The sequence below is a fragment of the Zootoca vivipara genome, chromosome 8, assembly GCF_965207765.1.
Source record: "Zootoca vivipara chromosome 8, rZooViv2.hap1.1, whole genome shotgun sequence".
Classification (NCBI taxonomy): domain Eukaryota; kingdom Metazoa; phylum Chordata; class Lepidosauria; order Squamata; family Lacertidae; genus Zootoca; species Zootoca vivipara.
The window spans coordinates 7,806,140-7,832,156 of NC_142591.1; the positions used below are offsets into that span (position 1 = coordinate 7,806,140).

General features: G+C 45.0%; 1 protein-coding gene across 1 annotated transcript in view; it reads right to left on the reverse strand.

Moving 5' to 3' along the window:
* The window catches only part of ADAMTS16 (ADAM metallopeptidase with thrombospondin type 1 motif 16), an 86,081-nt gene that overhangs the window by 55,654 nt on the left and 4,410 nt on the right, over window positions 1–26,017 (reverse strand). The window contains exons 3-9 of the mRNA XM_035101543.3: window positions 22,322–22,647; window positions 9,989–10,265; window positions 8,312–8,511; window positions 6,305–6,388; window positions 3,030–3,189; window positions 1,664–1,769; window positions 1,009–1,146 (exon numbers count right to left, since the gene is read on the reverse strand). Coding sequence (XP_034957434.3) covers window positions 1,009–1,146; window positions 1,664–1,769; window positions 3,030–3,189; window positions 6,305–6,388; window positions 8,312–8,511; window positions 9,989–10,265; window positions 22,322–22,647 — 1,291 coding nt within the window. The remainder of the gene's footprint in view (window positions 1–1,008; window positions 1,147–1,663; window positions 1,770–3,029; window positions 3,190–6,304; window positions 6,389–8,311; window positions 8,512–9,988; window positions 10,266–22,321; window positions 22,648–26,017) is intronic.

Consider the following 26,017-nt stretch of genomic DNA (forward strand, 5'->3'; position numbering starts at 1 on the left):
TGTTCTGGGGATCATGCCTAAAGCCAAAATCACATATGGTCAAAACACATTGGGTTCAATGCTGAATAGGATTGCCTAAGTATTTTTCTCCGGACGCCAGCCCCTTCCTTCCTTCCTTCCTTCCTTCCTTCCTTCCTTCCTTCCTTCCTTCCTTCCTTCCTTCCTTCCTTCCTTCCTTCCTTCCTTTCTTCTTTTTGCCAAGCACGTGAAGCTGAATCCACACAAATTAAATGCATGTAAGTTGTGGGCTTACTGTAACATGGGAATGAACACCAAATTTGCACCACATTCCACTATTGTTCCAGTTGTAGATTTTACACCATGTGACTGATCAAATATAATGCAGAACGTAGCAATGAGGAAAGCGGAATAAACTGAGATGTGATCGCAGCCCCAAAGTAGTGAAATACTTTGTCGAGAGATACAGGTTCAAATCTCCTGTAGCCACGAAGCTCACTGGGTGACCTTGGGACAGTCATATTATCATATTCCTAACCTACTTCACAGGGTTGCTGTGAGGGGTAAATGGGTGCATGAGGAGACAACCTTGAGCTCAAACCCGCAGCCCTGAGATTAAGAGCCTCATGTTTTGAGGAAATCCTTTATCAAGTGAAGTGTAATCCTTCCTGATTAAAAATTGTTTAAGACAACCTTTCTGACTCTTATCTTATATCTTACCTAAGCAAACACTAGTTAGTAAAATGGAGTAGAAAAGTTGCCCCGAATCTAGAGGAGGCAGAACATTAAAACAGATTCCCTCTAATTTTCATTTTGTTCCATATAGTGAGAAAGGCAGCGTTCTTGCGACCGTGGGCCCTTGGCTGGTCTTGGGGCCTAGTGAATGCCCAGGCAATCCACTATCCAAAGAGATCTATGAATGTTATCTATCTGCTCTGGTCTACTGAGCCACAGGTAAGTTAAAACATCCAGATTTCCCTTTCTCAAAAGTGTGGGGGGCTGGAAGCAAAGTTTTCAGTGAATCAACTCTCATTTCCACAACATGCATACCTTAGAAATTTGTGGAGATACTGACGGCTACAAGCTGACCATGAGAAGACCCCATTGTGTCCTGCCAGTGTGGGTGACATGATGTTACCTTCAGACTTCTTGCAAATATTTCCCTCTCCATCATGGATCATACCAAAGCTGCAGGAGGCAAAAACGATAGCTTGCATTCTCTCTATATAAATACTGCCTAATAATACCAGCACTCAGAACTGCAAATTCGTAAGAGAGCTTTCTCTGTTGTGCACCATTTTTTAATCCTGACAAGTTTTTTTTTATAGAAAAGAACCATCAATAATTTTAAAGGACTCTTTTGAAAATTCCCGCTGAATACTTTTACCCAATACGATGCTTCACATAGAACGATAGTCACAGCCATCGTTCCAGCCCCCAAAGCCATAGAATCTGAACTCTGAAACGCTGAGCAGATGAAAAACGAAGGCAAACAAGCAGACCTGTTTGGAAGATCATATCACAGTTTGAATTCTAACCATAGTTACGGTAGCACAAACAGTCATTTGGCTTGTCACCTGATATTTAACTGAAGCACAACGAATTTCTACTTCACTTGTTAGAAAGGATGCTGCAAAATAACAAACAAACAAACAAACAAACAAGCATCTAGTATCTCTTTCGAAATACATGCATACAAACTTACTTGTGTCCAGACTCATGAGCAATAGTAAAGGCCAGGCCAAGACCAGTATCTTCATTAACTGTGCAGCTGCGATATTTACTGCACATTCCATTTATTGGAGCAAATCCTGGTAAATTAAATGTAAAGGGAGGGAAAACAGCATTCATTAGGAAACACTTCTTTGTGAATGGTAGTTTAACAAATACCGAAAAAGAAAATCCAAAAGAACTTGGTCTGTTGGCTTCAAAATGCATATGTAATACTTGGGCTTTGCAAAGTAGACTGTCGCTGCCAGCGTCACACAGCTTCCGTGTTGTGATATGAATGCGAAAGGAACTGCTTTCTCTGCTTTTATGTATTTCAGTGCACAACTGGATCCCTGCTCTCTCTCACACCCACCCCACACACCCTGAGCACACCACTAATTCCTGACCAGAGGTATTGACAGAGCTATTATACTGGATAACAAAACAGAGGCATCTCTTCCCCCATCACCTGAATATTGCAAAAAACCCATGACAAACATCTGATAGCTTGTGATGGTTGTGTTTCATTCCAGCATTTATCACACCGATGTCCTGCCCCGAGGAATCAAATGGGTATACACTGTGAGCCGGTATGGTTTTGGACTGCGGAACCCCAATTTATTTATTTATATATTCCATCGTTCTCCAAAAAGCTCCAGGAATACGGGGGGGGGGGACAACGACGACCGGGGGGACGGGACGGGACAGAAGATCCCTGTTCTATGCCAACCCTCAAATTCTATTCCTACAGATGCCCATTAAAGGAAAAGGTAAAGGGACCCCTGACCATCAGGTCCAGTCGTGACCGACTCTGGGGTTGTGCGCTCATCTCGCATTATTGGCTGAGGGAGCCGGCGTACAGCTTCCAGGTCAAAGCTGCTTCTGGCAAAGCTGCTTCTGGCAAACCAGAGCAGCACATGGAAACGCCGTTTACCTTCCCGCTATAGCGGTTCCTATTTCTCTACTTGCACTTTGACGTGCTTTCGAACTGCTAGGTTGGCAGGAGCTGGGACCAAGGAACGGGAGCTCACCCCGTCACAGGGATTCGAACTGCCGACCTTCTGATCAGCAAGCCCTAGGCTCAGTGGTTTAGCCCACAGCGCCACCTGGGTCCTCCACAGACATGGTGGGTAGCAATTCTCAGGGGGCAAGATAGGGTCTAGGACCCTTCAGTTTCTAGAGGGTAATCATGCCAGCCAGTTGTGAAATAATAGGGCCAATATGTGTTTACCCAGTTAAGTGTCAAGCTGGACACCGGATTTTAGGTATTTAGCACCACCTTGATTTTGCCGAGGACTTTTAGGAGCAGGGGTTAATGCTTCGGCAGTGAGGATCACAGGAGGTTGCCAGCAAGGACTCACCTAAGGTATCACATGGCTCGTTCTTCCAGGAACATATATCTAGGCCGGTAAGCAAAATTGCATGGTCGTGGCGGCTCCCATCCTTCCCCATCAGCCCAGACTGCCACTGACAAAAACTACTCAGGGTATGGTCAGCGTGGTGATTGATCACGAGCCCCGGCTGAACGGAAGAGTCAAACAGAAGAAAAAGTCCACCGCGGGAGTTAAAATGGGAACCGGGAATGAGATTCCGTTTTGTAGCTGTGGGCAAGTTGATAAAAACAAGCAGGTGTTTAAAGGGAAAGACACGGTCTCGGAGCCTGGCTTGGCCTTACCGCCATGTCCCTGGCCCCCTCGCTGAATGGCCGCTCGGCCAGAGCTTGCTCTCTCCTTGCACAGACGGTGAGCAGACACAGAGGAAGGGAGGCGGGCAAGGGGTGGCCCCAGTGTGGCCTAGCCTGGCCCAGCACTCCTCTCTGCGGGCGTCAGGGGGGTTTGCCCGCCAAGGGCTGCGTCAGCCAGCTGAGCTTCTTCCTTTGTGGGCTGGCAGGCGGCACAGTGTGGCCCCACTTGGCTCCAGTGGCAAGGGCTGGTGGAGCAGGCTCCATTCACCCTCTGTACCCTGCCCGGCATGTGTGCACACCCTGGGCAGACGCTGCTTTTTATCTCTCAAACAGAGCAAACCGCGATTTGGGTTTTTCCCAAATGGCCATTTGCTCTGACCTGTCGATCAGCGTTCTTCAGTTGTACCTTGGAAGTCGAATGGAATCCATTCCGGAACTCCGTTCGGCTTCCAAAACATTCGGAAACCAAAGCACAGCTTCTGATTGGCTGCAGGAAGCTCCTGCAGCCAATTGGAAGCCGCAGAAGCCCCGTCGGACGTTTGGCTTCCAAAAATAGCTCGCAAACCGGAATAGTCACTTCCGGGTTTGTGGCGTTTGGGAGCCAAAACGTTCAGGAAGTAAGCTGTTTGAAAACCAAGGTACGACTGTATATGCTATATGAACTGTGGTATCCAAATTTGAAATATATTGTATGTCATCATTAAATATAAGCACTAGATGATAGTATGAATCTCAACTCTAGGTTCCTCCTTAGGGAAAAAAAACAGTAAGGGAGAGGAACACGGGTTCCAAAATATCAGAAACAGGTTGTAAAAATCATTTAAAATAAATAATAATATTGTATCTGAAGGTATTATTATGTTTGTCCAATATTTCTACCTCCTTTTTACAAAATCTGTTATATGACATAATAACAGGAAGAAAGGATAAAAGTCAAGAAAGCCAGCAGAGCCTGATTGGACTCTGGATGGGGCTAAGAGTACCCAATGGACAGGATTGGGTCCAAAGTGTTCACATAACCTCTACTGACCAAGAAGTAAACTCCATTTGAATTTAACATAATTTACTTCTGAGTAGGCATGGTTAGAATTATGCTGTAACTAACTAAAAGCTGCCCTTATAAAATTAACAAGTACTACCTGTTCCTTTAACTCCCTTTGCTGCAAAAGAAAGAATTGTTAAGCAGTGGGGCAGTAAGCAACAGATTTACAATTACAGAGCAGCAATTTTTAAGCATAAGATGTAAAGGAAAATTATATCACAGGTGTAAGATCAAAAGATTACTCTCCTTACCCTTTTCATGTTGGACGTGGTCCAAGCACGAAAAGCTAAACATTCAATGTAATTAACCTGTCACTTAAGGAGTCCTGATCGCTCAGCACATAAAATGAAGCATTACATTGCTAGTAGAGCGTTCTACTGCACAACTCAAAAACAAAAAAAGGAAAGAGGCAAGTAAATGAAGGGAGAGTAGGCTTTCATGTCCCTGTCGACACAGTTGTAACAGCTGGAATAGTGAGGATCGGGAACTGTTCTTGCGGGGCTCAATGTAGGAACGATCCAGGGTTCTGTATCTCCAAGTATGGAGTTTTTAAGTGCTTCCTTAAGTGGTCATTTTTGAAGCGTGCTCCAAATCAAAGTGTGTTTAGTGGAGTTAGGCACACATGGTTGGGGACTGGGAGTGAGCTGAGAGTTCATATTGAACCTTCATTTTTACACACAACATTTATCCACCATCTCTAACCATCGGTATGGGTTCTGGTGACATCATGGTTAACCACAGTCCACACTAAGCATGGGTTGCTTAGAATTGAGCCAGTTAACAATGATCACTAAAAACCAACCCCTGATTAGAACTGAGCATGGAGTTGGCACAACTCTCAGCCATGGGGGAAACACGGAAATCTGTGCTTGAAAAGGAGAGGGTTGGTGGAAGATGGCGTCATGGCGGCTTGAGTCACGGCTCCCGCCAGCCAGAGTTTAGTTGTTTCACTCTTGCAAAATTATTTCTGTCATCAGGCCTGGTGCGCCCATAAAGGCGAAATAGGCGACGGCCTAGAGCGCCAGAATGCAGGGGGCGCTGCTGTGTCTCCCCGCTCACAAACGCTCTCTGCCGCCGCCGGTCTCCCCACCTCGGGCGCAGCTTGGCCGCTGCCGCAAAGCAAGAGCAGCTCGGAGTAGCCCTGCTGCTTGCTCGCAGCCAGGAAGAGCGCTGCGGCTCCGGTGGAGGCTGCCGGCTGAGCAGCAGCGGCTGTTCCAGGCTCCATGGTGGCGGGGAATCAGGCAGAGGGTGGCGCGACTCCCGAGGCCGGGAGAGAAACTCCTTGGGGTGAGTGAGGAGCCTCTGCAGCAGCCCCGGCTAAACCGCAGCGCGAGCGAGCAGTGGTGGTAGTGGCAGCAAGCGCCTGCAGCTGAAGCCTTCAGCTGTGGGCGCTGCTGCCACCGCCGCCCGCTCGCTGAGGAGCTCACAGCATCCCCCCCATAGGCGGGAGGAACGTGAGCCAAAAGGAGAGCTCAGTGCCCTCCCGCCCACGGAGGGGACGCTGTGAGCTCCCCAGCGACTGCAGTGAGCAAGCGGCGGCAACGCCCGCAGCTGAAGCCTTCAGCTATGGGCGCTGCCGCTGCCGTTCACTCGCTGCAGCCGCCGCTGAGGAGCTCAAAGCGTCCCCTCCACAGGTGGGAGGGCGCCGAGCTCCCTTCTTGGCCCGCGCTCCTCCCGCCAATGGAGGGGACGCAGGAGCGGTGTTGTGTGTGTGCCATGATACATGCGTCGGGGGGGGGGGGCGGGCGCCAGAAGCTGTTTTTGCTTAGGACGCAAAAAGCCCTAGCATCGGCCCTGTCTGTCGTAAGTCTGACAGATTGAACTTTGACAATAATGAATGGGGGCCTTTAATAGTAAAACGATGTTTAATTATTCAGCTTCAAAGAAAACGGTGCAATATTAGCGGTTACCTGTTCTTCTTCCAAAAGTATCAAGCCAACAACTGCGATATTGATATTTCCTCCAATGGTTCCATCTCTGAACAAAGCAGAAACCTAAGAGGAAATACCAAAAATGAAAGCCGATGAAGCTAATGCAGTACCATCATCTGCTGTGAAAAAATTAATTATCTTTATTATTTGATTTATATACCACTTATATGCCAAAATGGTGCCTAAGCAGTTTACAATTATAAAATCAATACGTAATCAAAATATACAATGACAAATCCGTTGGGCATTAAAACATGCTTAATTAAAATATATAATAAGGCAAAAATTTAAAAGCTTTAACACTGAAAACAGTTAAAACACCAAAACCAGAAGCCCTCTTCAGGGAACCGCTTGCCTAAACAGGTATGTCTTCAGGAGCTGGTGGGATGCCAACACTGAGGGGCCTCTCATATTTCAGAATCGGGGCTAGAATACAATCTATTGGTTTCATACAGAAACTGCTGTCTCCTGCTTATGGAAAAGTGCTTGAAAATGTGCCCCTTAAACAATGCATTTATATATTTATTTATATATAAATTATTTATATATATATTAAAGGTAAAGGTAAAGGTGCCCCTGACCATCAGGTCCAGTCGTGTCCGACTCTGGGGTTGCAGCGCTCATCTCGCTCTATAGGCCAAGGGAGCCGGCGTTTGTCCGCAGTTTCCAGGTCATGTGGCCAGCATGACAAAGCTGCTTCTGGCGAACCAGAGCAGCGCACGGAAACACCATTTACCTTCCCGCCAGATTACAATTTATCTACTTGCACTTTGATGTGCTTTCGAACTGCTAGGTGGGCAGGAGCTGGGACCGAGCAACGGGAGCTCACCCCGTTGCAGGAATTCGAACCGCCGATGTTCTGATCAGCAAGCCCTAGACTCTGTGGTTTAACCCACAGCGCCACCTGGGTCCCTTATATATATATTTTGTAACTTTGCTTATGTATCTGGCCTATCAATGTTTATGCCACAATATGTTTACCTTTAATGTGCCACAAGACTCTTTCTTTTTGTTGTTGTTACACGTGACAACAGATTGTTGCAATTCTTTTTTTGGGTTGTTTTTTTTTTAAATGCAATGTAATTTAACCAAAGCCATGTACTTAAACCCTACTGATTTCAAAGGGGGAGTTATGCACAAGATTGCTCCCTGAGCAACAGAACAAAAAGGCACATTAATGGTCAAGGGTGGCCTGGGGCATTATTTTCTTGTTTCCATTTATAATGTCTGCCACTTCCTCCTTTTTACAACTACGTCTACATCCTGGATGCCCACACCCTGATAGTGATCAGAAAGCTCTTGGTCTTGTTCCCTGGATGCATGGATTGTCAGCCTCCTCCAACTAGAGGCTGTTGCTCTTTCTCCAAGACATTTACACAGCTAAGGGAGGTGGTACCCCTAGAAGTTTGGCAGCCCATGTAGCTGCCTAAGCTTGCTTCTATAAATGAGCTGGCCCCAAAAGACATGCCCAACACTTTCGCTGCAATCAATGAGTCTTAAACGTGCCCAATTTTTGCCAGATCCTACCCGTACTTTAAAGGAGAAAGAAACCTATACAATACGCATCAGAGTAACCTCCCTCCTGCAAAATTGGTAAGTGATTTCAGGGTTGCAGGGCACAAAACAATGTGCAACAAGGGCGACATTTGTGGTCCATTAACTTTTACTTCCATGTTGCACAGATCTCATCGCTCCACTCTCAGGAAAACTAAAGATTAACTAAATCAGACATGCCACAAAGCATTCAGGCTAGGAACACTTTAGCAGCTTGAAACACAGTGAGGTCGTCCCCCCCCCCTCTGTGTTTCAAGCAGCGTTCTTAAGTTGCTGTAAGGGGTGGGGATGCTCTCAGCCTCACTCCAGAAAGTATCTGGAGGAGTGAGGAGAGTACAAACTAGTGGCTGAACATCCTTATAAAGTGACAATATTAATTTTGAATCTGGATCCATCACCCAATGTGTCTCAAGAAAAAGGACTATATCATACCATATTGAGTATAGTCAGGACGTACGTAGTAATATTGTCATGGCCGTGGTTTTGCATCATCTTTTTGTCAACCACCACCAAGGTCTCAACATTCAGCTCTTTGCTCTTCTGAGCCTTCATAAGAGATCGTTTGCTTCGCAGTAGATATCCATATTCATCTGGCAGGATATAAGTGTCTCCATCTGGAGGCTGGGGCATATCTGGAAGAAGCAAGACAGGAGGTGTCCAAGTAAAACCAAAGCTGTGTTTTTCACAGAGCAACGTCAAATCAAAGAGCTAAACATGTGAACAGGATTATACTAGCCTCCCGAAAAGTAACTCCCATGTAGTGGGAAAGAATTATAGCAGAGCATGTCATCCATTTTTAAGGCAGAAGAGCACCTTAGTGTCTCCAGTTAAAGCAGAGGTAGCTAAGCTATGGTACTCTAGATGTAGGTGGGCTACAATATCCCAAAACTATTCGCCATGCTGGCGGGGACCAAAGGAAATCCAGCATCATCTTGATGGCCACAGCATAGCTACCCACAAGTTAATGGATCTCACGTAGCAATGAAAGCCTTGTGTTAAGATCTCAGAGACCCATAGCCCTGGGAAGGGTCAAGAACCTGTGGCAAGCATTTGATACCTTTCCAGAGCGCAGTGGAGTTTACTGATATTTTTAAGCAACTTAACACCACTAAGGTTCTTAACATCCCTTTCTTTCCCATCTAGTGTTTCAAGCACACTGTAAAGAACTTTATTAATCATTCCTGTTTGGTTTCCCATATACACTGCGGAAATATAGGATGGAGACAGGAACCACACTGCTTCACTCAGGTGCAGGGAACCTTTGGCCCTCCAGATGTTGTTGAACTACAACTTCCATCATCTCTGACCATTGGCCAAGCTTGTCGTTCAGCAACAGTTAGAGGGCGAAAGGTTCTCCTCACCTGGCTCCAGTAAATGTTAGTACCAAACCTGTTAGCTTAGGCAACGTTGCCAGAGGCTGCTGTGCCACTAACTTTTCAAAATTGTACAAAAACATTTACTTTTTAAGTCCTATTGATTTCAAACTGGTCCATTAAGTACACACCTACACCTCTCCTGTTTAAATAAATGTATTTATTAAAAAATATACTGTTTAATATACAGTAATACAAATCTCTAAGCAGCTTACCTTAAAGAATAAAAAACAATGAGACTTAATGCTTCCTTAATTTGGCTGAATTGTGCCAAAGAAGTTTAGGAAGATACTGACAAATATTTTGATTCGCACCTAACTAAATGTAACCGTTTTGAAAGACCTTACTAAAAGTTGAAGGACAGAACAAAGAAGACAGTGATATGTTCATCCAAATCACCACTCACACAGTTAGGGAACAAACACCGTGCTAAAGCTCAGTACCAGTCTTTTGTGTGCTAACTTTAGGAACAAAAAAACAAAGTCAGAAGTGAAGCCAGAACATGGCAACAGGATGGCCTGGACTACAGGAGTGATCAGACGTGACTGCTGGTTGAGGCAGACATGCAACCCCAACATCCAACACTTGGGTTCAAAGTGTTCACTTCCTACCTCTTACTTGTGAAGGTATTTGTTTACTGGAAAGAAACAAGTGAACTGCAAATGAACAATCTTAACAACAGCTACACAGACAATGGAATTAACTCAGGGGGGGGGGGAACTGTGTCCTTACATACATTTCTTGCGCCTCCCACAAAAGTGCCGTTTTTGCCGCCGCTCAGAATTGCGATGATGGTGGGTCTCTTGAAAAACATGATTGTGACCATCCACTTCCCTTTGCCTCTCATCATTCACAGTTACCTCATTATCAAATGCCAGTTGAGGCTCAGTAGATCTCTTATACAGTACATGAGGGCGGTGGCCGTGAGGAGCAGAGAAGTTGTGTTTAAGTGCAATATTTGGAGGTAGTGGTTTCAGCAAGTAATCAGCTTCCTGTGTCCTTATCAAGCCAGACTAGAAAGACAAAACACAATTAAAAAAGAGAGCATGGCTTCAGATTGTCCTTCAGAAGATACTCCTTCCTTTTAGATATTTTTCTTTCCTACACTGAGCTCCTAAACAAATCTTAATTTGTACAGCAGCTTTTTAAGACAACAGAGGTCCTTCATAAACTTAACACTGGCTCCCTACAAATCAGGATCTGAAAACTAAAAAATCTAGGGAGTCTAGGGAGATACACATTTCTTTCTCCCGAGCAAATCCATCCTCTCCCCTCTCTTCCAAATTTCCTTCTGAATTTTAATTAAATCTTAACATTACATATACACCGATGCTAACTGAGGTTAGCAATACTGGAGGGGTGTGTGTGTGTGTGTAAACCAGAAATTGGAAACAGCCTCTGGGATCGATTCTCAAATCTTAGTTAAGTGGGGACATTAGCCTGGAGTAAACGTAATGTTGTGGGAGACATGGAGTACCCACAGACTCATCTCCCTCTTCCCCTGTTGTGCAAACATTCACCCCCCCCCCCATTTTAAGGGCTAACTATGGGAATTGTTTAGCGCTGAGCTGAAAATTTGGTAAAGCAAACTTCTGGCTTTATTTTTTTTTTGTGAGGGCGTGAAAGTGCTCCCAAACCCCCGATGAAGTAGGTTCATCTCCCTCCTGCCCACTGTCTATTTAGTGGTGGTGTCATCCCACAACAGCAGGCGGTCATTCCCTCCCCCCGCCCCAAATCCAACTAGGGTTGGGTGTAATATATTGGGTGAATTTGCCAATTTCAGTTTCTCTGACTTACTCATTTTTCCCATCTTAAATTTGGTTCTGCACATTTGCATATTGCCATGTGGGGTTCACCTAGCAGGTGACTGGCTGATATAGTCATATTTATTACAATAGCTGTCCTTAATGACATGTTATTGTATCTGAATGATGTTCCTTGCTCTGGAATTGCGTGACGGAGGCACTATATATATATATGGAGGGGAGGTGCAGACCCTCCAAGTGTCCCTATTTTCCAGGGATGTTCCTGATTTAGAGAAGCCTTCCTGATTTGATCCCAGAATGTCCCACTTTTCCTTAGGTTGTCCCTATTTTCATTGGTAGAAATGTTGGAGGGTATGGAGTTATCCGACCCACCAAGCCGTCTGAAGGCAATCCTGTATAGGGATTTTTTTAAATAAAATGTTTAATGTTTTTTTATGTTTTATATAAAACATACTTCAGCAGTATGTGGACCGAGAACTCCCAGAAGTGCAAGCTGGATTTCGAAGGGGCAGAGGAACCAGAGACCAAATAGCAAACATGTGCTGGATTATGGAGAAAGCTAGAGAGTTCCAGAAAGACATATACAGTACTGTACTTCTGCTTCATCGACTATGCAAAAGCCTTTGACTGTGTCGACCACAGCAAACTATGGCAAGTTCTTAAAGAAATGGGAGTGCCTAATCACCTCATCTGTCTCCTGAGAAATCTCTATGTGGGACAAGAAGCTACAGTTAGAACTGAATATGGAACAACTGATTGGTTCAAAATTGGGAATTGCTTATTTAACTTATATTCAGAATTCATCATGCGAAAGGCTGGACTAGATGAATCCCAAACTGGAATTAAGATTGCCGGAAGAAATATCAACAACCTCAGATATGCAGATGACACAACCCTGATGGCAGAAAGTGAGGAGGAATTAAAGAACCTTTTAATGAGGGTGAAAGAGGAGAGCGTAAAATATGGTCTGAAGCTCAACATAAAAACAAAAACAAAGATCATGGCCACTGGTCCCATCACCTCCTGGCAACAACAACAATGTTTTATAAATGTTGGAAGCTGTCCAGAGTGGCTGGGGCAACCCAGTAAGATGTGTGGGGCATAAATAGTAAAATTATTATTATTGAATGTGATGCCCCTATTTTCACCGGAGAAATATTGAAATGTATGGAGGTGTGTAGAAGAAACTTAGCAGAACAACGTGGTCATGGGGATAAATTGTAGTAAAGGCACACACACCCCCACACACTTACACACATCCCACTTGTGTGCAACTGCATTTACGCAGGTCACCACAAAATAAAGAAATAAATAGATTAGCCTTCCTTCACTTGGGGCTGCTGCCCAGAAGTGAGCGAGGGAAGCCATGCCGGGCAGTGGCCCTGGTCAAAGGACAGCTTGGTACAGGCTTGATACATGAGCATCTCTCTCTCTCTTTCTCTCCTTCCCCCACACCCTCCCTCTTAAAGCATAGCTGTCAAGTTTTCCCTTTTCTCGCGAGAAAGCCTATTCAGCATAAGGGAATTTCCCTTAAAAAGGGGGAGAACTTGACAGCTATGTATTAAAGTGGGGTGCTCCTCACTTTATGCAATCTCTCTTATGCGTGCAGGGGCCCAGAGTGTAACCCCCACGTAAATGGGGGGGGGGTGCCTGTATATTACATGCTTGGAAGAAGCCAACACGGAATGCAAGGCTATTGTCGCTCCATGTAAGTTCTGTCCTAAGAGAGATAGCATTTACTCATTTATTTATTTTTAAAGAATGCCAAAAAACAACAACACTTCCTAACAGTATGATGCACCAGTCCATTTAATCAGGTGTGCCAACTCTAGGGGACCGAAGCATAGCTGCCAAGTTCTGGCCTGAGAAATAAGGGACTGGACCGGAAGTAGCGCTGTCGCCATTTTGGAACTGGGCGGAGCATGCTCAGAAGCTACTTTTGATGCTGCTCTGCCCTGTTCCAAAATGGCCGCCGCCCCAGAAGTCGCGCTGCAGCCATTTTGGAACTGGGCAAAGCAGCATCAAAAGTCGCTTCTGAGCATGCTCCGCCCAGTTCCAAAATGGCCGCCACACCAGAATAAACTGGGGAAAAACAAAAAAAAACGTTTTTTCGGCTGGGAACAGCTGGAAAAACGGGGGTTTCCCGGGGAATACGGGAGACTTGGCAGCTCTGGGCCGAAGTGTCTTTGGCCCCCTCAATATTTGTTGGAAGGGGGCCAGGTCCTCTCAATGTTGCAGGGGCCTGGCATGAGTCACATGTTCATGATGTCACATGCATTATGTGTCATGTGTCCCAGCTTCAGTGGGCAGCTCCTCTAGAATGCTCCACCTCCTCCAAATGCCACACACACCATGTGCGACATGAGTAACGTCACATGCATGCAATGCGTGCAGGGCCCCCCTCAATCTTGGGGGCGACCTGGCGCCTTTGCATTTAATATTAAGCAGCAGGGAAACTGTAGCAACCAATTCGTACAGAGATTCTAAAATGGAATTCGTCACAGCCCTAGAAATCCTACCAAAGGAAACAATTCTAATTTGGCAAGGCCAGAGGCTGGGTGAGCTAAGAGCCTTTCCCACCACTATGATTTTATATTTCCTACTATAAGGCCAAGGGCTCATTTGCCCTCTGGGTCAAGCATGTAGTAGATCTCTGGGTCTCCAAAGGCTACCTCTGAAGGAACACCTCCTATGTGTTATTGTGTTGTCATATCAACTTACAAAACACCACGCAAAGGATTGCAGTGTGCTGGACTTACTAGCGTTTTTTCAAAAACTTCCCAGAGCATGGTAGCATGGAGGAAAACAGGGTAAAAGTAGGAAGTTTCATATCTTTGGGGGGGGGGGGTAGAGAATTAAATCAGGAATAAACAACTGGTATTTGGGCCTGAAACCCATATTTCATCTGGAACAATTTTGAGAATGGGCACAGGGCTTCCTACATTCCCAGTGGTCCTGGAAATGATCGTGTCCTCCCTAAAAGAGGGCATGTGTCGCGGTGAGACCTGGAGACTGACCTCCTGGTTGTGGGTGAGTATATTGGATAGCCACAACACCCTATTGGTAAGGTCCCTTGTTGCTGGGTTTAATCTGGGCAATGGGGTCCAGTCTAAATGGATTGAGGGACCTATATATAACTATGCACGTGACCCAGAGCTTCCTCTTTCGGCTCGTGCATCAGAATACCCGCTCACCTCTCCCTACTTTTCGGGCATTTTGCGATTGACCTTGCTATGCCATCGTGTGTCATCTGTTGTTGGGAATTATCCCCACTTGGCTAATTGGCTCTTGCCGTTTGGGTTTCGCCTGCCGCGTAGGAAATCGTCACAACTTGTAAGGTTGCGGATAGGCACTGGTTCAGGTGATAGGGATGGGAGAACGGTCTCGCCATCCCTATGTGAAGGGTATTCCGTTAAAAGAATCCAGGGACTCAACTTGGTTTGGTCAACCCCCGAGAGGGGGTTGTGCCCGTGCCTGAGTCCAGGGGAACATCTGGGGAGTGAACAGAGTCTGTTCCGGGGCTTCCTACCTACCTCAGGTGTTCACCCTTGGCTGACCTATGATGGAGCTCTGGGTCAGCGCTACCTGCAAGGGTGTAGGGAGCTAGTTGAACCAGAGCCTATGCAACCACTCACTTTTCTGCAATCAATAAAGTTGTGGCCTAAATTCTGCCAAAAACCAAAACTAAAATTTGAGTCAAATGTGTGTTTATTTAGGGGGGAGGTCTCTGGGTCTGAACATGCAAATGAGTAGCTGCAGACATACCTGTACTCATGACAAGGGTTTATCCACTTTCCAGGCACAGTCGATGCTTTAAAGCTTTGTGTCTGAGTGCTCTCTCTTTCTCTCTTCCCCTCCCACATGCTTCCCTGCCAAAACCTGCTCTTCACTGCTGAATTGGAGCAAATGGCAATTCACAGAAAACTCGACTTGCCGTTTGTTGCGCTTCAGCTTTAAAAAAGTGGGTATTTGTGGGGAAAGTTCTTATATATATTTAATTTTATTTATGATTTTCAGTTTTATACATTTCAATAACTTTACAATCATTTTAACATTTCAAAACTTGACTTCCTTCCCTCTCTTTCTGAGGTTCCTTAAATTTATTTTTAAAGGTATTTCTGCATATCTCAATTAAATTAATTTGCTCATCTACTTTAAATATATACAGTGGTACCTCGGTTTAAGTACACAATTGGTTCCGGAAGTCTGTCCTTAACCTGAAGCGTACTTAACCTGAAGCGAACTTTCCCATTGAACGTAATGGAAAGTGGATTAATCCGTTCCAGATGAGTTCACAGAGTACTTAAACTGAAAGTACTCAAACCAAAGCGTACTTAAACCGAGGTATGACTGTATTCTTATAAAACTGCAGGTTATTACAATAATCCTGCCAATCCTCTGTGGGGAAAGCTCTGGGGTGAAAAAAACCCAGCACAGACCTGTGCCCAGAAAGTGTGGGGCAAAAGGTAAGTTTGAATGAATTGGAACGAATTTACTACTGGTTTCGTCAAAGCTTTTCAGAGTGGAACCAAAGGGATTTTCACAGCAAGAAAATCATGAATGATTTTCACAGCAAGAAAATCATGAATGACTGTTGGAAACAAATTAACCCAGATATGCAAGATAAAAAAAAGATAGGTTATAGTTTGGGGAGTTGGGCATAAAGGCGGATGCCATAGCCACCTGGTCACTGGAGTGGTTCATGAACATAATAAACTACACAACAGTATATAATTACTGCTTCTTAGAGGTCCAAATGCTAAGTGCTGAATACATCAAGCAAGTGTGTGTTTTGCTCAGTGCTAGAGAAGATCCAAATAAATTCAAAAAGAGAGCAGCCTTCATTGTTTAGTCGTTTAGTCGTGTCCGACTCTTCGTGACCCCATGGACCATAGCACGCCAGGCACTCCTGTCTTGCACTGCCTCCCGCAATTTGGTCAAACTCATGTTCGTAGCTTCGAGAACACTGTCCAACCATCTTGTCCTCTGTCGTCCCCTTCTCCTAGTGCCCTCAATCTTTCCCAACATCAGGGTCTTTTCCAAGGATTCTTCTCTTCTCATGAGGTGGCCAAAGTATTGGAGCCTCAGCTTCACGATCTGTCCTTCCAGGGAGCACTCAGGGCTGATTTCCTTAAGAATGGATAGGTTTGATCTTCTTGCAGTCCATGGGACTCTCAAGAGTCTCCTCCAGCACCATAATTCAAAAGCATCAATTCTTCGGCGATCAGCCTTCTTTATGGTCCAGCTCTCACTTCCATACATCACTACTGGGAAAACCATAGCTTTAACTATACGGACCTTTGTCGGCAAGGTGATGTCTCTGCTGCTTTTTAAGATGCTGTCTAGGTTTGTCATTGCTTTTCTCCCAAGAAGCAGGCGTCTTTTAATTTCGTGACTGCTGTCACCATCTGCAGTGATCAAGGAGCCCAAGAAAGTAAAATCTCTCACTGCCCCCATTTCTTCCCCTTCTATTTGCCAGGAGGTGATGGGACCAGTGGCCATGATCTTGGTTTTTTTGATGTTGAGCTTCAGACCATATTTTGCGCTCTCCTCTTTCACCCTCATTAAAAGGTTCTTTAATTCCTCCTCGCTTTCTGCCATCAAGGTTGTGTCATCTGCATATCTGAGGTTGTTGATATTTCTTCCGGCAATCTTAATTCCGGCTTGGGATTCATCTAGTCCAGCCTTTCGCATGATGAATTCTGCATATAAGTTAAATAAGCAGGGAGACAATATACAACCTTGTCGTACTCCTTTCCCAATTTTGAACCACTCAGTTGTTCCATATCCAGTTCTAACTGTAGCTTCTTGTCCCACATAGAGATTTCTCAGGAGACAGATGAGGTGATCAGGCACTCCCATTTCAGGCACTCCCATTTCTTTAAGAACTTGCCATAGTTTGCTGTGGTCGACACAGTCAAAGGCTTTTGCATAGTCAATGAAGCAGAAGTAGACGTTTTTCTGGAACTCTCTAGCTTTCTCCATAATCCAGCGCATGTTTGCTATTTGGTCTGTGGTTCCTCTGCCCTTTCGAAATCCAGCTTGCACTTCTGGGAGTTCTCGGTCCACATACTGCCTAAGCCTGCCTTGTAGAATTTTAAGCATAACCTTGCTAGCGTGTGAAATGAGCGCAATTGTGTGGTAGTTGGAGCATTCTTTGGCACTGCCCTTCTTTGGAATTGGGATGTAGACTGATCTTGGAATGTAGACTGGTGTAGAATGTAGAATGATGTAGAATGTAGAATGATGTAGAATGTAGAATGATGTAGAATGTAGAATGTAGACTGCTGTAGACTGATCTTGGATGTAGACTGATCTTGGAATTGGGATGTAGACTGATCTTCTCCAATCCTCTGGCCATTGCTGAGTTTTCCAAACTTGCTGGCATATTGGGTGTAGCACCTTAACAGCATCATCTTTTAAAATTTTAAATAGTTCAGCTGGAATATCATCACTTCCACTGGCCTTGTTATTAGCAGTGCTTTCTAAGGCCCATTTGACTTCACTCTCCAAGATGTCTGGCTCAAGGTCAGCAACCACACTACCTGGGGTGTACGAGACCTCCATATCTTTCTGGTATAATTCCTCTGTGTATTCTTGCCACCTCTTCTTGATGTCTTCTGCTTCTGTTAGGTCCTTACCACTTTTGTCCTTGATTATGGTAATTGATTATGGCAGCCTTCATTGCTAACCATTAATTTCCCAACTTTTTGATGCAACATATTTTTTCTCTCTCTGTGCAATTTGCAATTTGAAAGCTTGATTGATACTTGGTAATTGTTGGAAGGTGTTACACTAGTGCTGCTGTTCATTTTTTTTCTCTTATGGTGCAAAATGTGTTGACTCAAGTATCAATCAATGACTTGCACAAATGGCTGTGCCATCGTAGGGAACAGTGTTATTACTCAAAGTAGGAGAAGCTCATCAACCTAGTGGCAGGAAAGGCAGCAAAGAAGACAAACTTTGCTGCCTCCATTGCATCCTCATTGTGCAGAGTCTTTGACAGTCTGGCCCAGAACCAACAGCAGCTCACTGTGACTTGTTCACAAAACATTTTGCGGAGAAAAATCGCTTGCATCCACCAGGATCTTGCCTCTGCTGTTACAGCAGCTGAGTCTCAAGGGGTGTCCAGAGGTCTACTCATGAGGTGGCAGAGGTCAAGCAGTATCCTTCTCAAGGATTGCTTGACCCACAAAACCAGTGGCCTCCGCTCTTTCTGCAGCCACTGCTTCCCCATCGGCTGCCACCCAAGGATGCTCCAAACTTACGTCAGGGTGGAAGGAGACAGGAGTGGCTGTGAGCGCAGCAGAAATTAGAACTGGATCCAGCTCTTGGGCAGAGCTTTATTTTCCCACTGAGGAGAGCAACCTCTGTCATCAATAGGGCCCCCTTCTTCTACCCAAAGTTGGGAGGATAGCTTGGCGCCCGGAAGCCATGGTGCGATGATCGCTCCGGTGCCGCCCCACCCCATTTCTCACCGTGGCTGTCTGGTGGGCGCAGCGCTGCTGCAGCGGGCGCAGCCACGCGGTGCCCCCCTGGCGGCCCTGTGCCCTGCACCACCCAGGCTTGCCTTAGAGCCAGCCCTGGCTTGGCTGGGGAGTGGGGGAAGGTGGCAGAGACAACAAGCAAGAGTTCCAGTGGCCATGACTGTTTTATTTATTTAGCTAGTTAATTAGTGTGGGATGGAATACTGGGGCAGACAAGTCACAACAGTTCCTAGAGTGTCCACTAAGAGGAACTCACCTGGAGGAACACCTGACTAAGTTCAGCTTCCTGTTTCTCCGGACATGCAGATGAGATGGATTAGCTGGCAGAGAAAAGCCCCTAGCCAGCAGCCATTCTCTCTCTTAGCCATCTCTTCTTCCATGGGAACAAATCTCCAGAGAATTTACAGTTAGGATGGTTCTCCCTCTCGGCCTGCTGCCAAGAGAGAGACCAGATGGAGCCTTACTTTACTAAGTAGACTCCAGATGTATATATTTGTAACTTTTCTACATAAGCCTGCCTTTCTGAGATTATGCTGTTAACTCAGGATGAACCTGTAAGTAAACTCTATCTTATTTTATGAACACTGTGTTGTGTATTTCTTTTAGGAGGGACAAAGGGTTTTTTCCAGGAAGTATAATATTGTTGTAGAGGTTCTAGCAAACCTAACGCTCACGTTTTGTTGCGCACAAAAGGGGAATGTCACTCTGCTGATATTGGAAGCTTGATAACACAAGCTTGGATAGGATCTATCTAATAATATATCCTAACCCACATCCCTAACATTGCCACAATTAGTTTATTTTTTATATCCTCTCCTTCCTCCATTCCTGATCATAGGCCAGTTAACAGCACAAGATCAATAAATCAAACATAAAAACATAGTAAAACAGCAGTGAGAAATATTTACAGGGCCACACTCTGAATGCAATGCAGTTCATGATCCAATCGCCTGGACAAAGAGGAACGTCTTCAGCCTGGGTTTTTAACATGTCAAGCACAGGGGCAGGCCAAGTGTCACCTGGAAGGGTTTTGCATTTGCTCAGTTAGAGCTTCACAAAGGATCCCTTTGAGGGAGCTCCTTCAAAGTAAATGAAGGGATGTTTGTGCATCCCTAAAACCATGTGGACATGGGTGGCGCTGTGTAAACCACAGACCCTAGGGCTTGTCAATCAGAAGGTCAGCGGCGGTTCGAATCCCTGCAACGGGGTGAGCTCCCATTGCTTGGTCCCAGCTCTTGCCAACCTAGCAGTTCGAAAGCACGTCAAACTGCAAGTAGATAAATAGGTACTGCCCCAGCGGGAAAGTAAATGGCGGCCTATAGAGCGAGATGAGTGCTGCAACCCCAGAGTTGTCCGCGACTGAACCTAACATTCAGGGGTACCTTTACCTTCAAATCCTTCAAATGTACTCAACTCAAGCAAGAGTTGATTGTTTCAGCTGACTGTTTTGCAGCTCCCAGTGACTGGAAAGCAGTGACTGACAAACAAACTTTGTCCATGAGTATGTGGAGATACTTTAGTCGTACCAACCAAATTATTTGATGGTTACCTCCACGACTGCACATCCCAACATGATGTCAGTAGGCTTTCATGTAAGCTTTGCAAAATGAATTATCTCCTTTAAGGTAGGACCAAGGGCTGATTCCCACATGCCACTGTCACAGGTTTTGATGATTTGCATGTGTGAACGAACCATAAGGAACTGCCTTATAAAAGAGTCAGGTAAACAGTCCACCTGACTTAGAACTCTGACCAACAGCGATTCTCCACATGTGTATTCACATGAACATGTGATAGAGGACATGTAATAGGAGCTGACTAAGTGCAGCACTTCAGTAAGTTTTCAGCTAAAACCTGAACATCTCTGAGTGCAAAAATAGTTTTATGAAGTTACAGAAACCGCCTTTGGGTGGAGATGCGCCTTTAGGTCAAACAAGAGAAGATAACATCATCCCTGGCACTCTTGATGAACATCAAATTATTCAGCAGCAAAATATATTCAGTGAAATCATCTCTGCAGAAAATTAATGCCAGCTTCACTGAACTTCCAGTGTTTATGTACAGATATTCATCCCACGTAGGGTGGGATTCACCCAACAAGGCATATGCAAGGACTTTTGCTTAAGTAATGGGGCTTTCCCCCATGTGGAAAACACCCAGAACAGTGTATGGGGGGGAAGGGGGTTGTTCTGTCTGCTAAGCTGAAATGTTTGCACAAATAAAACGCTCATCATGGTGTAACACTGATTTCCACCCTTAGCCAATACCCTACTCTAAGGGGCACTTCCAACACGATGGAGCAGCAAGCATGTGTTTAAAACTGCCTGAATACAAAGGGAGCCACAACCAATAATGGCTTCCTGGATTACCTGTTTCGATGTACCTGCATATACCACGTTTGCACAACTTGTGGCACACCAGGCTGAATGCAGCTCACACTGGCAGAATGAATGAAGCAGGGATGGAAAGATACTGAGAAGAAAATGGCAGTTTTAAACAACAGCAGAGGTTTGAGCGAAGCAGGGATGGAAGGCTACTGGGGAGCTGTGTTTTTTAAGCACCTGTTTCAATGAAAAGAACTACAGTGGTCCCTCAACTTATGAACTTAATCCGTTCCGAATGCACATTCGTAGGTCGAAAAGTTTGGAAGTCGAAACGCGGTTTCCCATAGGAAAAAAAATTCGGAAAAATTTGTACAGTGGTGCCTCGCTTAATGAATGCCCTGCTTAACAAAATTTCTGCTTAACGAAAGGATTTTTCGAGCGGAGGTTGCCTCGCTAGACGAATTCGTTTTATGAAAAATTCGTCTAGCGAATCGCGGTTTCCCATAGGAATGCATTGAAATTCAATTAATGCGTTCCTATGGGGGGAAAAAATTCAAAAAAATTCCAGTGCATTCCTATGGGATTCACTAGACGAATTTTTCGTTATAAGAAAAGACCCATGGAACGAATTAAATTCGTCTAGCGAGGCACCACTGTAAGCCAAAAAAACCGCATGTAAAAATTTGTAAGTAAAAAAAACCCCGCATTTAAAGTCGCCAACGGTTTCCGTTCGGATGTAGAAAAATTCGTAAGCGTGCAGCCATTTGTCCCGTATGTAAGTCGAAACCTACGGATGTCGAGTAATTCGTAAGTCGAGGGACCACTGTAGCAGAGGTAGGTACAATACAGAAATGAACAAGTTTTCCAAATTCCCTTTTCACTGTTCTCAAACCTTGTTTTAAATTGCCACATCCCCGCCTCAGTGCCACTCCCTGCTCGCTCTACTCAAAACCTACTGTTTAAAATCCCAATTTTCATCCTCTTAGTGGTTCTCCCTCCTTGCTCCAGTTCTATGGCCACTGCCATTTTAAAACCTGCCTTCACTTTTGCTCCCTTTCATGACCCTGGCATTACGCAAATCCAGGCTTGTGATGAGGCACTACATATTGTCCACTGGGAGCTGCGCTCTGACATTCTTACAATAAACGCTCCCCGTGAATAGAGGTGGGTGGGTGGGTGGAATTATAGCTTTTGCAAAATTATGCATAATATTATATGTGCTGATACGTTTGTTTTATGTATCTATATTTCTCACACACTCAACCACATACCTATGCAATACATGTGGCAGTAAAATGTATGTTTGCCGGTACATTCTCCTTGTAAAATGTTTCATAGATAAAAACATATTTTAAAACAACAACAACACAAAGTCTCCTCCTTTTGAAGCTTCCACAGATGTTTTGCCTGCACATCCATCCTGAATTTCATTGCAATAGCTACGACATTTTGCATTTAATTTCCCCCCTCAACTTGTTGCATCTTTACTTACCAAGCCTCCGCATGTTGAAAGTGCTACAGACGAGTTTTTGTGCAACCGCAAGACACCTTGATAAAAGCAAAAGTCTTCTGCTGGGTAGGTGTGTATTGACTTGGTTCTCCCCTTGCCCAGGGTCTGTATTGTAAATCCAGGCGCCACGAGAAAATCTGAAGTCTTAAGGTCAAGCTGGAAGTCGTGGCCAAATCCATGGAAATGGAGGTGCAGCGAGTCAGTTTCTCCCTCTGATGCTTCTCTCTTCCTCCTTTCATGGTGTGCAACTCCATGACTTACATAATCCCCATTTCGGTCTACTTCATATGCTGTCACAATAACATATTCTGTAAGCAGCCAATGGAGAGAAGTCAGAACTTTCGCCAGCATGGACGGCGGCAGGTGCAAATGCAAGTGTTTGCATGCATTTGTACGCACAGATTTCCTGTTGCAACCTGGCTACTGAAAATGTCCCCTGGGAGGAGGGCTTGATTGTTAAATCGCCCTGGGTAGCTCTATGAAAGGAAACAGGGGTCTCCTAGGAACTCTCAGCACCCACAACAAACTACAGTTAGGATTCTCTGAGGTGAGGCTTGACTGTGGGTATGTTGCTGATTTAAATGGAGAGTGCAGAAGGGGCAAGAGAGATCTCAAATCAGGGGTGGGAAAACCTCTGATCAATAGGTTTCATTAAATGCACCATGAGTCCAAATTTGGCCCTTAAGGCCATCCCCTCCAAACCATGACCAGCTGCCTCCACACCTGACATCACATGTGTCACATGTTAGGGGCAGGTAAGGATGTCACTCCAAAGGAACAATAGGAAGGTGGTTTCTTTGCAAGGAGTCTTGCTGACTGCCCTGACAGTGCTGCTGGGTCTGGCTCCACTAGAGAGCTGCTCATTAGGAATGCAGAGTGCTTTACAATCAGCTGCTCATCCTTTGCTTGCAGTGAATCATAGAATCATAGAGTTGGAAGAGACCACAAGGGCCATCCAGTCCAACCCCCTGCCAAGCAAGAAACACCATCAAAGCTTTCCTGACAGATGGCTGTCAAGCCTCTGCTTAAAACCTCCAAAGAAGGAGACTCCACCACACTCCTTGGCAGCAAATTCCACTGTTGAACAGCTCTTACTGTCAGGAAGTTCTTCCTAGTGTTTAGGTGGAAGCTTCTTTCTTGTAGTTTGAGACTTTTTCAAATGAAAGTCCTCCCACTACTTTTGGTAGGCATTGCTTTGGGTTCACGCAGGGATTTCTTAAGACTGGAGTGGTTTGATTTCACTGTGACATCAAGTGATTGACAGGTGGACCTGTCAAAACTGGCCCACGGGGTTGTGGGCTGGATCCAGTGTCCCACCCCTGCAGTAAATGGGAGTTTTGTGGACACAGCCTTTTTGCATTCCTGCATAGCAGGAGCTTGGACTATATGACCCTTGGGGTCCCTTCCAACTCTACAATTCTATGATTCATTAATCCATTATCACAATTTTTTTTTTAAAGCAGATGCATTTTCCTAGCGATTACGGACCTAGCATTTACACTGCATCTCAAGGGTAGATGATAACACATAACTTATTCCAATAGCAGTGAGGATGTGAGTAATCTTGTGTTTAGGGCCCAGATAATCCTTACTAGACGCAATAAAGGGGAAGGGGAGAATTATACACACGGCGGCTCCATCTTTGCCAGAAGCCATGTGTTTAATCCATCTAGTCCCAATCTACAAAGGAAAGCGGTTTCCCCAAATGCTATCTTGAGAGCGTCTCAAATAAAAGTCCCGATAAACTTAACGAGAAAGTTCCACTTGAATTCCAGGGAGACCTTCACTGAATGTTTCAGGCTATTAAGGTTCACTATTCAGCACCCCCTGGCGTTTCCCTTCTTATCTCCACAAGCACAACTTCTTTTAATACAGACTTGTAAATTGGCTCTCAAAAGTCACAGCCCTGCAACATTTTCCAAAAAAAGACCTGCTTGTTTGGAGTGTTTGGTGGTGGCAGTGGGCTAGATGGCAAGCGCCCTGCCTCCTCGCCGGTTGCTGAGATTGCAAGAAGAGGGTTTGATTCTCATGCATCCAGCCTAGACGCTTAGGAGGCTGGTGGCACACGAAAGATGAACAGGTGAAATCTGTAATGATTGAATGGGCTAAGGATGTGGGGCACAACATTATAATGGAGGATTGGGAGAGGTTGTGTCCCGTGATATTCTTGTAAAGAAGCTGGTAAAATGCGGGCTAGACAATGCTACCATTCAGTGGATTTGGCTGACTGACCGAACCCAAAGGGCTGATTCGGCTGACTGACCGAACCCAAAGGGTGCTCATCAATGGCTCCTCCTCATCCTGGAGAGAAGTGACTAGTGGGGTGCCACAGGGTTCTTTCTTGAGCCCAGTCTTATTCAACATCTTTATCAATAACTTGGATGATGGGCTTGAGGGCATCCTGAGCAAATTTGCAGATGACACCAAATTGGGAGGGGTGGCTAATACCCCAGAGTACAGGATCACACTTCAAAATGACCGTAACAGATTAGACAACTGGGCCAAAGCAAACAAGATGAATTTTAACAGGGAGAAATGTAAAGTGCTACACTTGGGGAAAAATGAAAATGAAAGGCACAAATAAAGGATGGGTGACACCTGGCTTGAGAGCAGTACATGTGAAAAGGATCTAGGAGTCTTGGTAGACCACAAACATGACATGAGTCCACAGTGTGATGCAGCAGCTAAAAAAGCCAATGCAATTCTGGGCTGCATCAATAGGAGTATAGCATCTAGATCAAGGGAAGTAATAGTACCACTGTATTCTGCTCTGGTCAGACCTCACCTGGAATAGTGTGTCCAGTTCTGGGCACCACAGTTCAAGAAGGATACTGACAAGCTGGAACGTGTCCAGAGGAGGGCAACCAAAATGGTCAAAGGCCTGGAAACGATGCCTTATGAGGAATGGCTTGGAGAAGAGAAGGTTAAGGGGTGATATGATAGCCATGTTCAAATATATAAAAAGATGTCATATAGAAGAGGGTGAAAGGTTGTTTTCTGCTGCTCCAGAGAAGCGGACATGGAGCAATGGATTCAAGCTACAAGAAAGAAGATTCCACCTAAACATTAGGAAGAACTTCCTGAGAGTAAGAGCTGTTCGGCAGTGGAATTTGCTGCCAAGGAGCGTGGTGGAGTCTCCTTCTTTGGAGGTCTTTAAGAGGAGGCTTGACAGTCATCTGTCAGGAATGTTTTGATGGTGTTTCCTGCTTGGCAGGGGGTTGGACAGGATGGCCCTTGTGGTCTCTTCCAACTCTATGATTCTATGTTTCTATGTGGAAAAAAGGTATTAAATTTACAGTATGTAATACATTGAGAGAAAACACAATGAAAATGATGTACAGATGGTATTTAACACTGGTAAAATTAGCAAAAATTTATCATACACATGATAATAAATGCTGGGAATGTAAAGATGTAGAAGGAACCTTTTACCATATGTGGTGGATGTGCCCTAAAGTAAAAGACTTCTGGGAAAAGATTTATAATGAATTGGAAAAGGTGTTGAAAAACACATTTGCTAAAAAACCAGAAGCCTTTTTTACTTGGAATAGTAGGGGAAGAAATTCCCCAAAAGGATGTTATTTTCTTTCTGTATGCCACAATATGAGCAAGAATTTTGATAGCCAAGAATTACCAACTGTGGAAGAATGGCAAATGAAGATGATGGACTTTATGGAA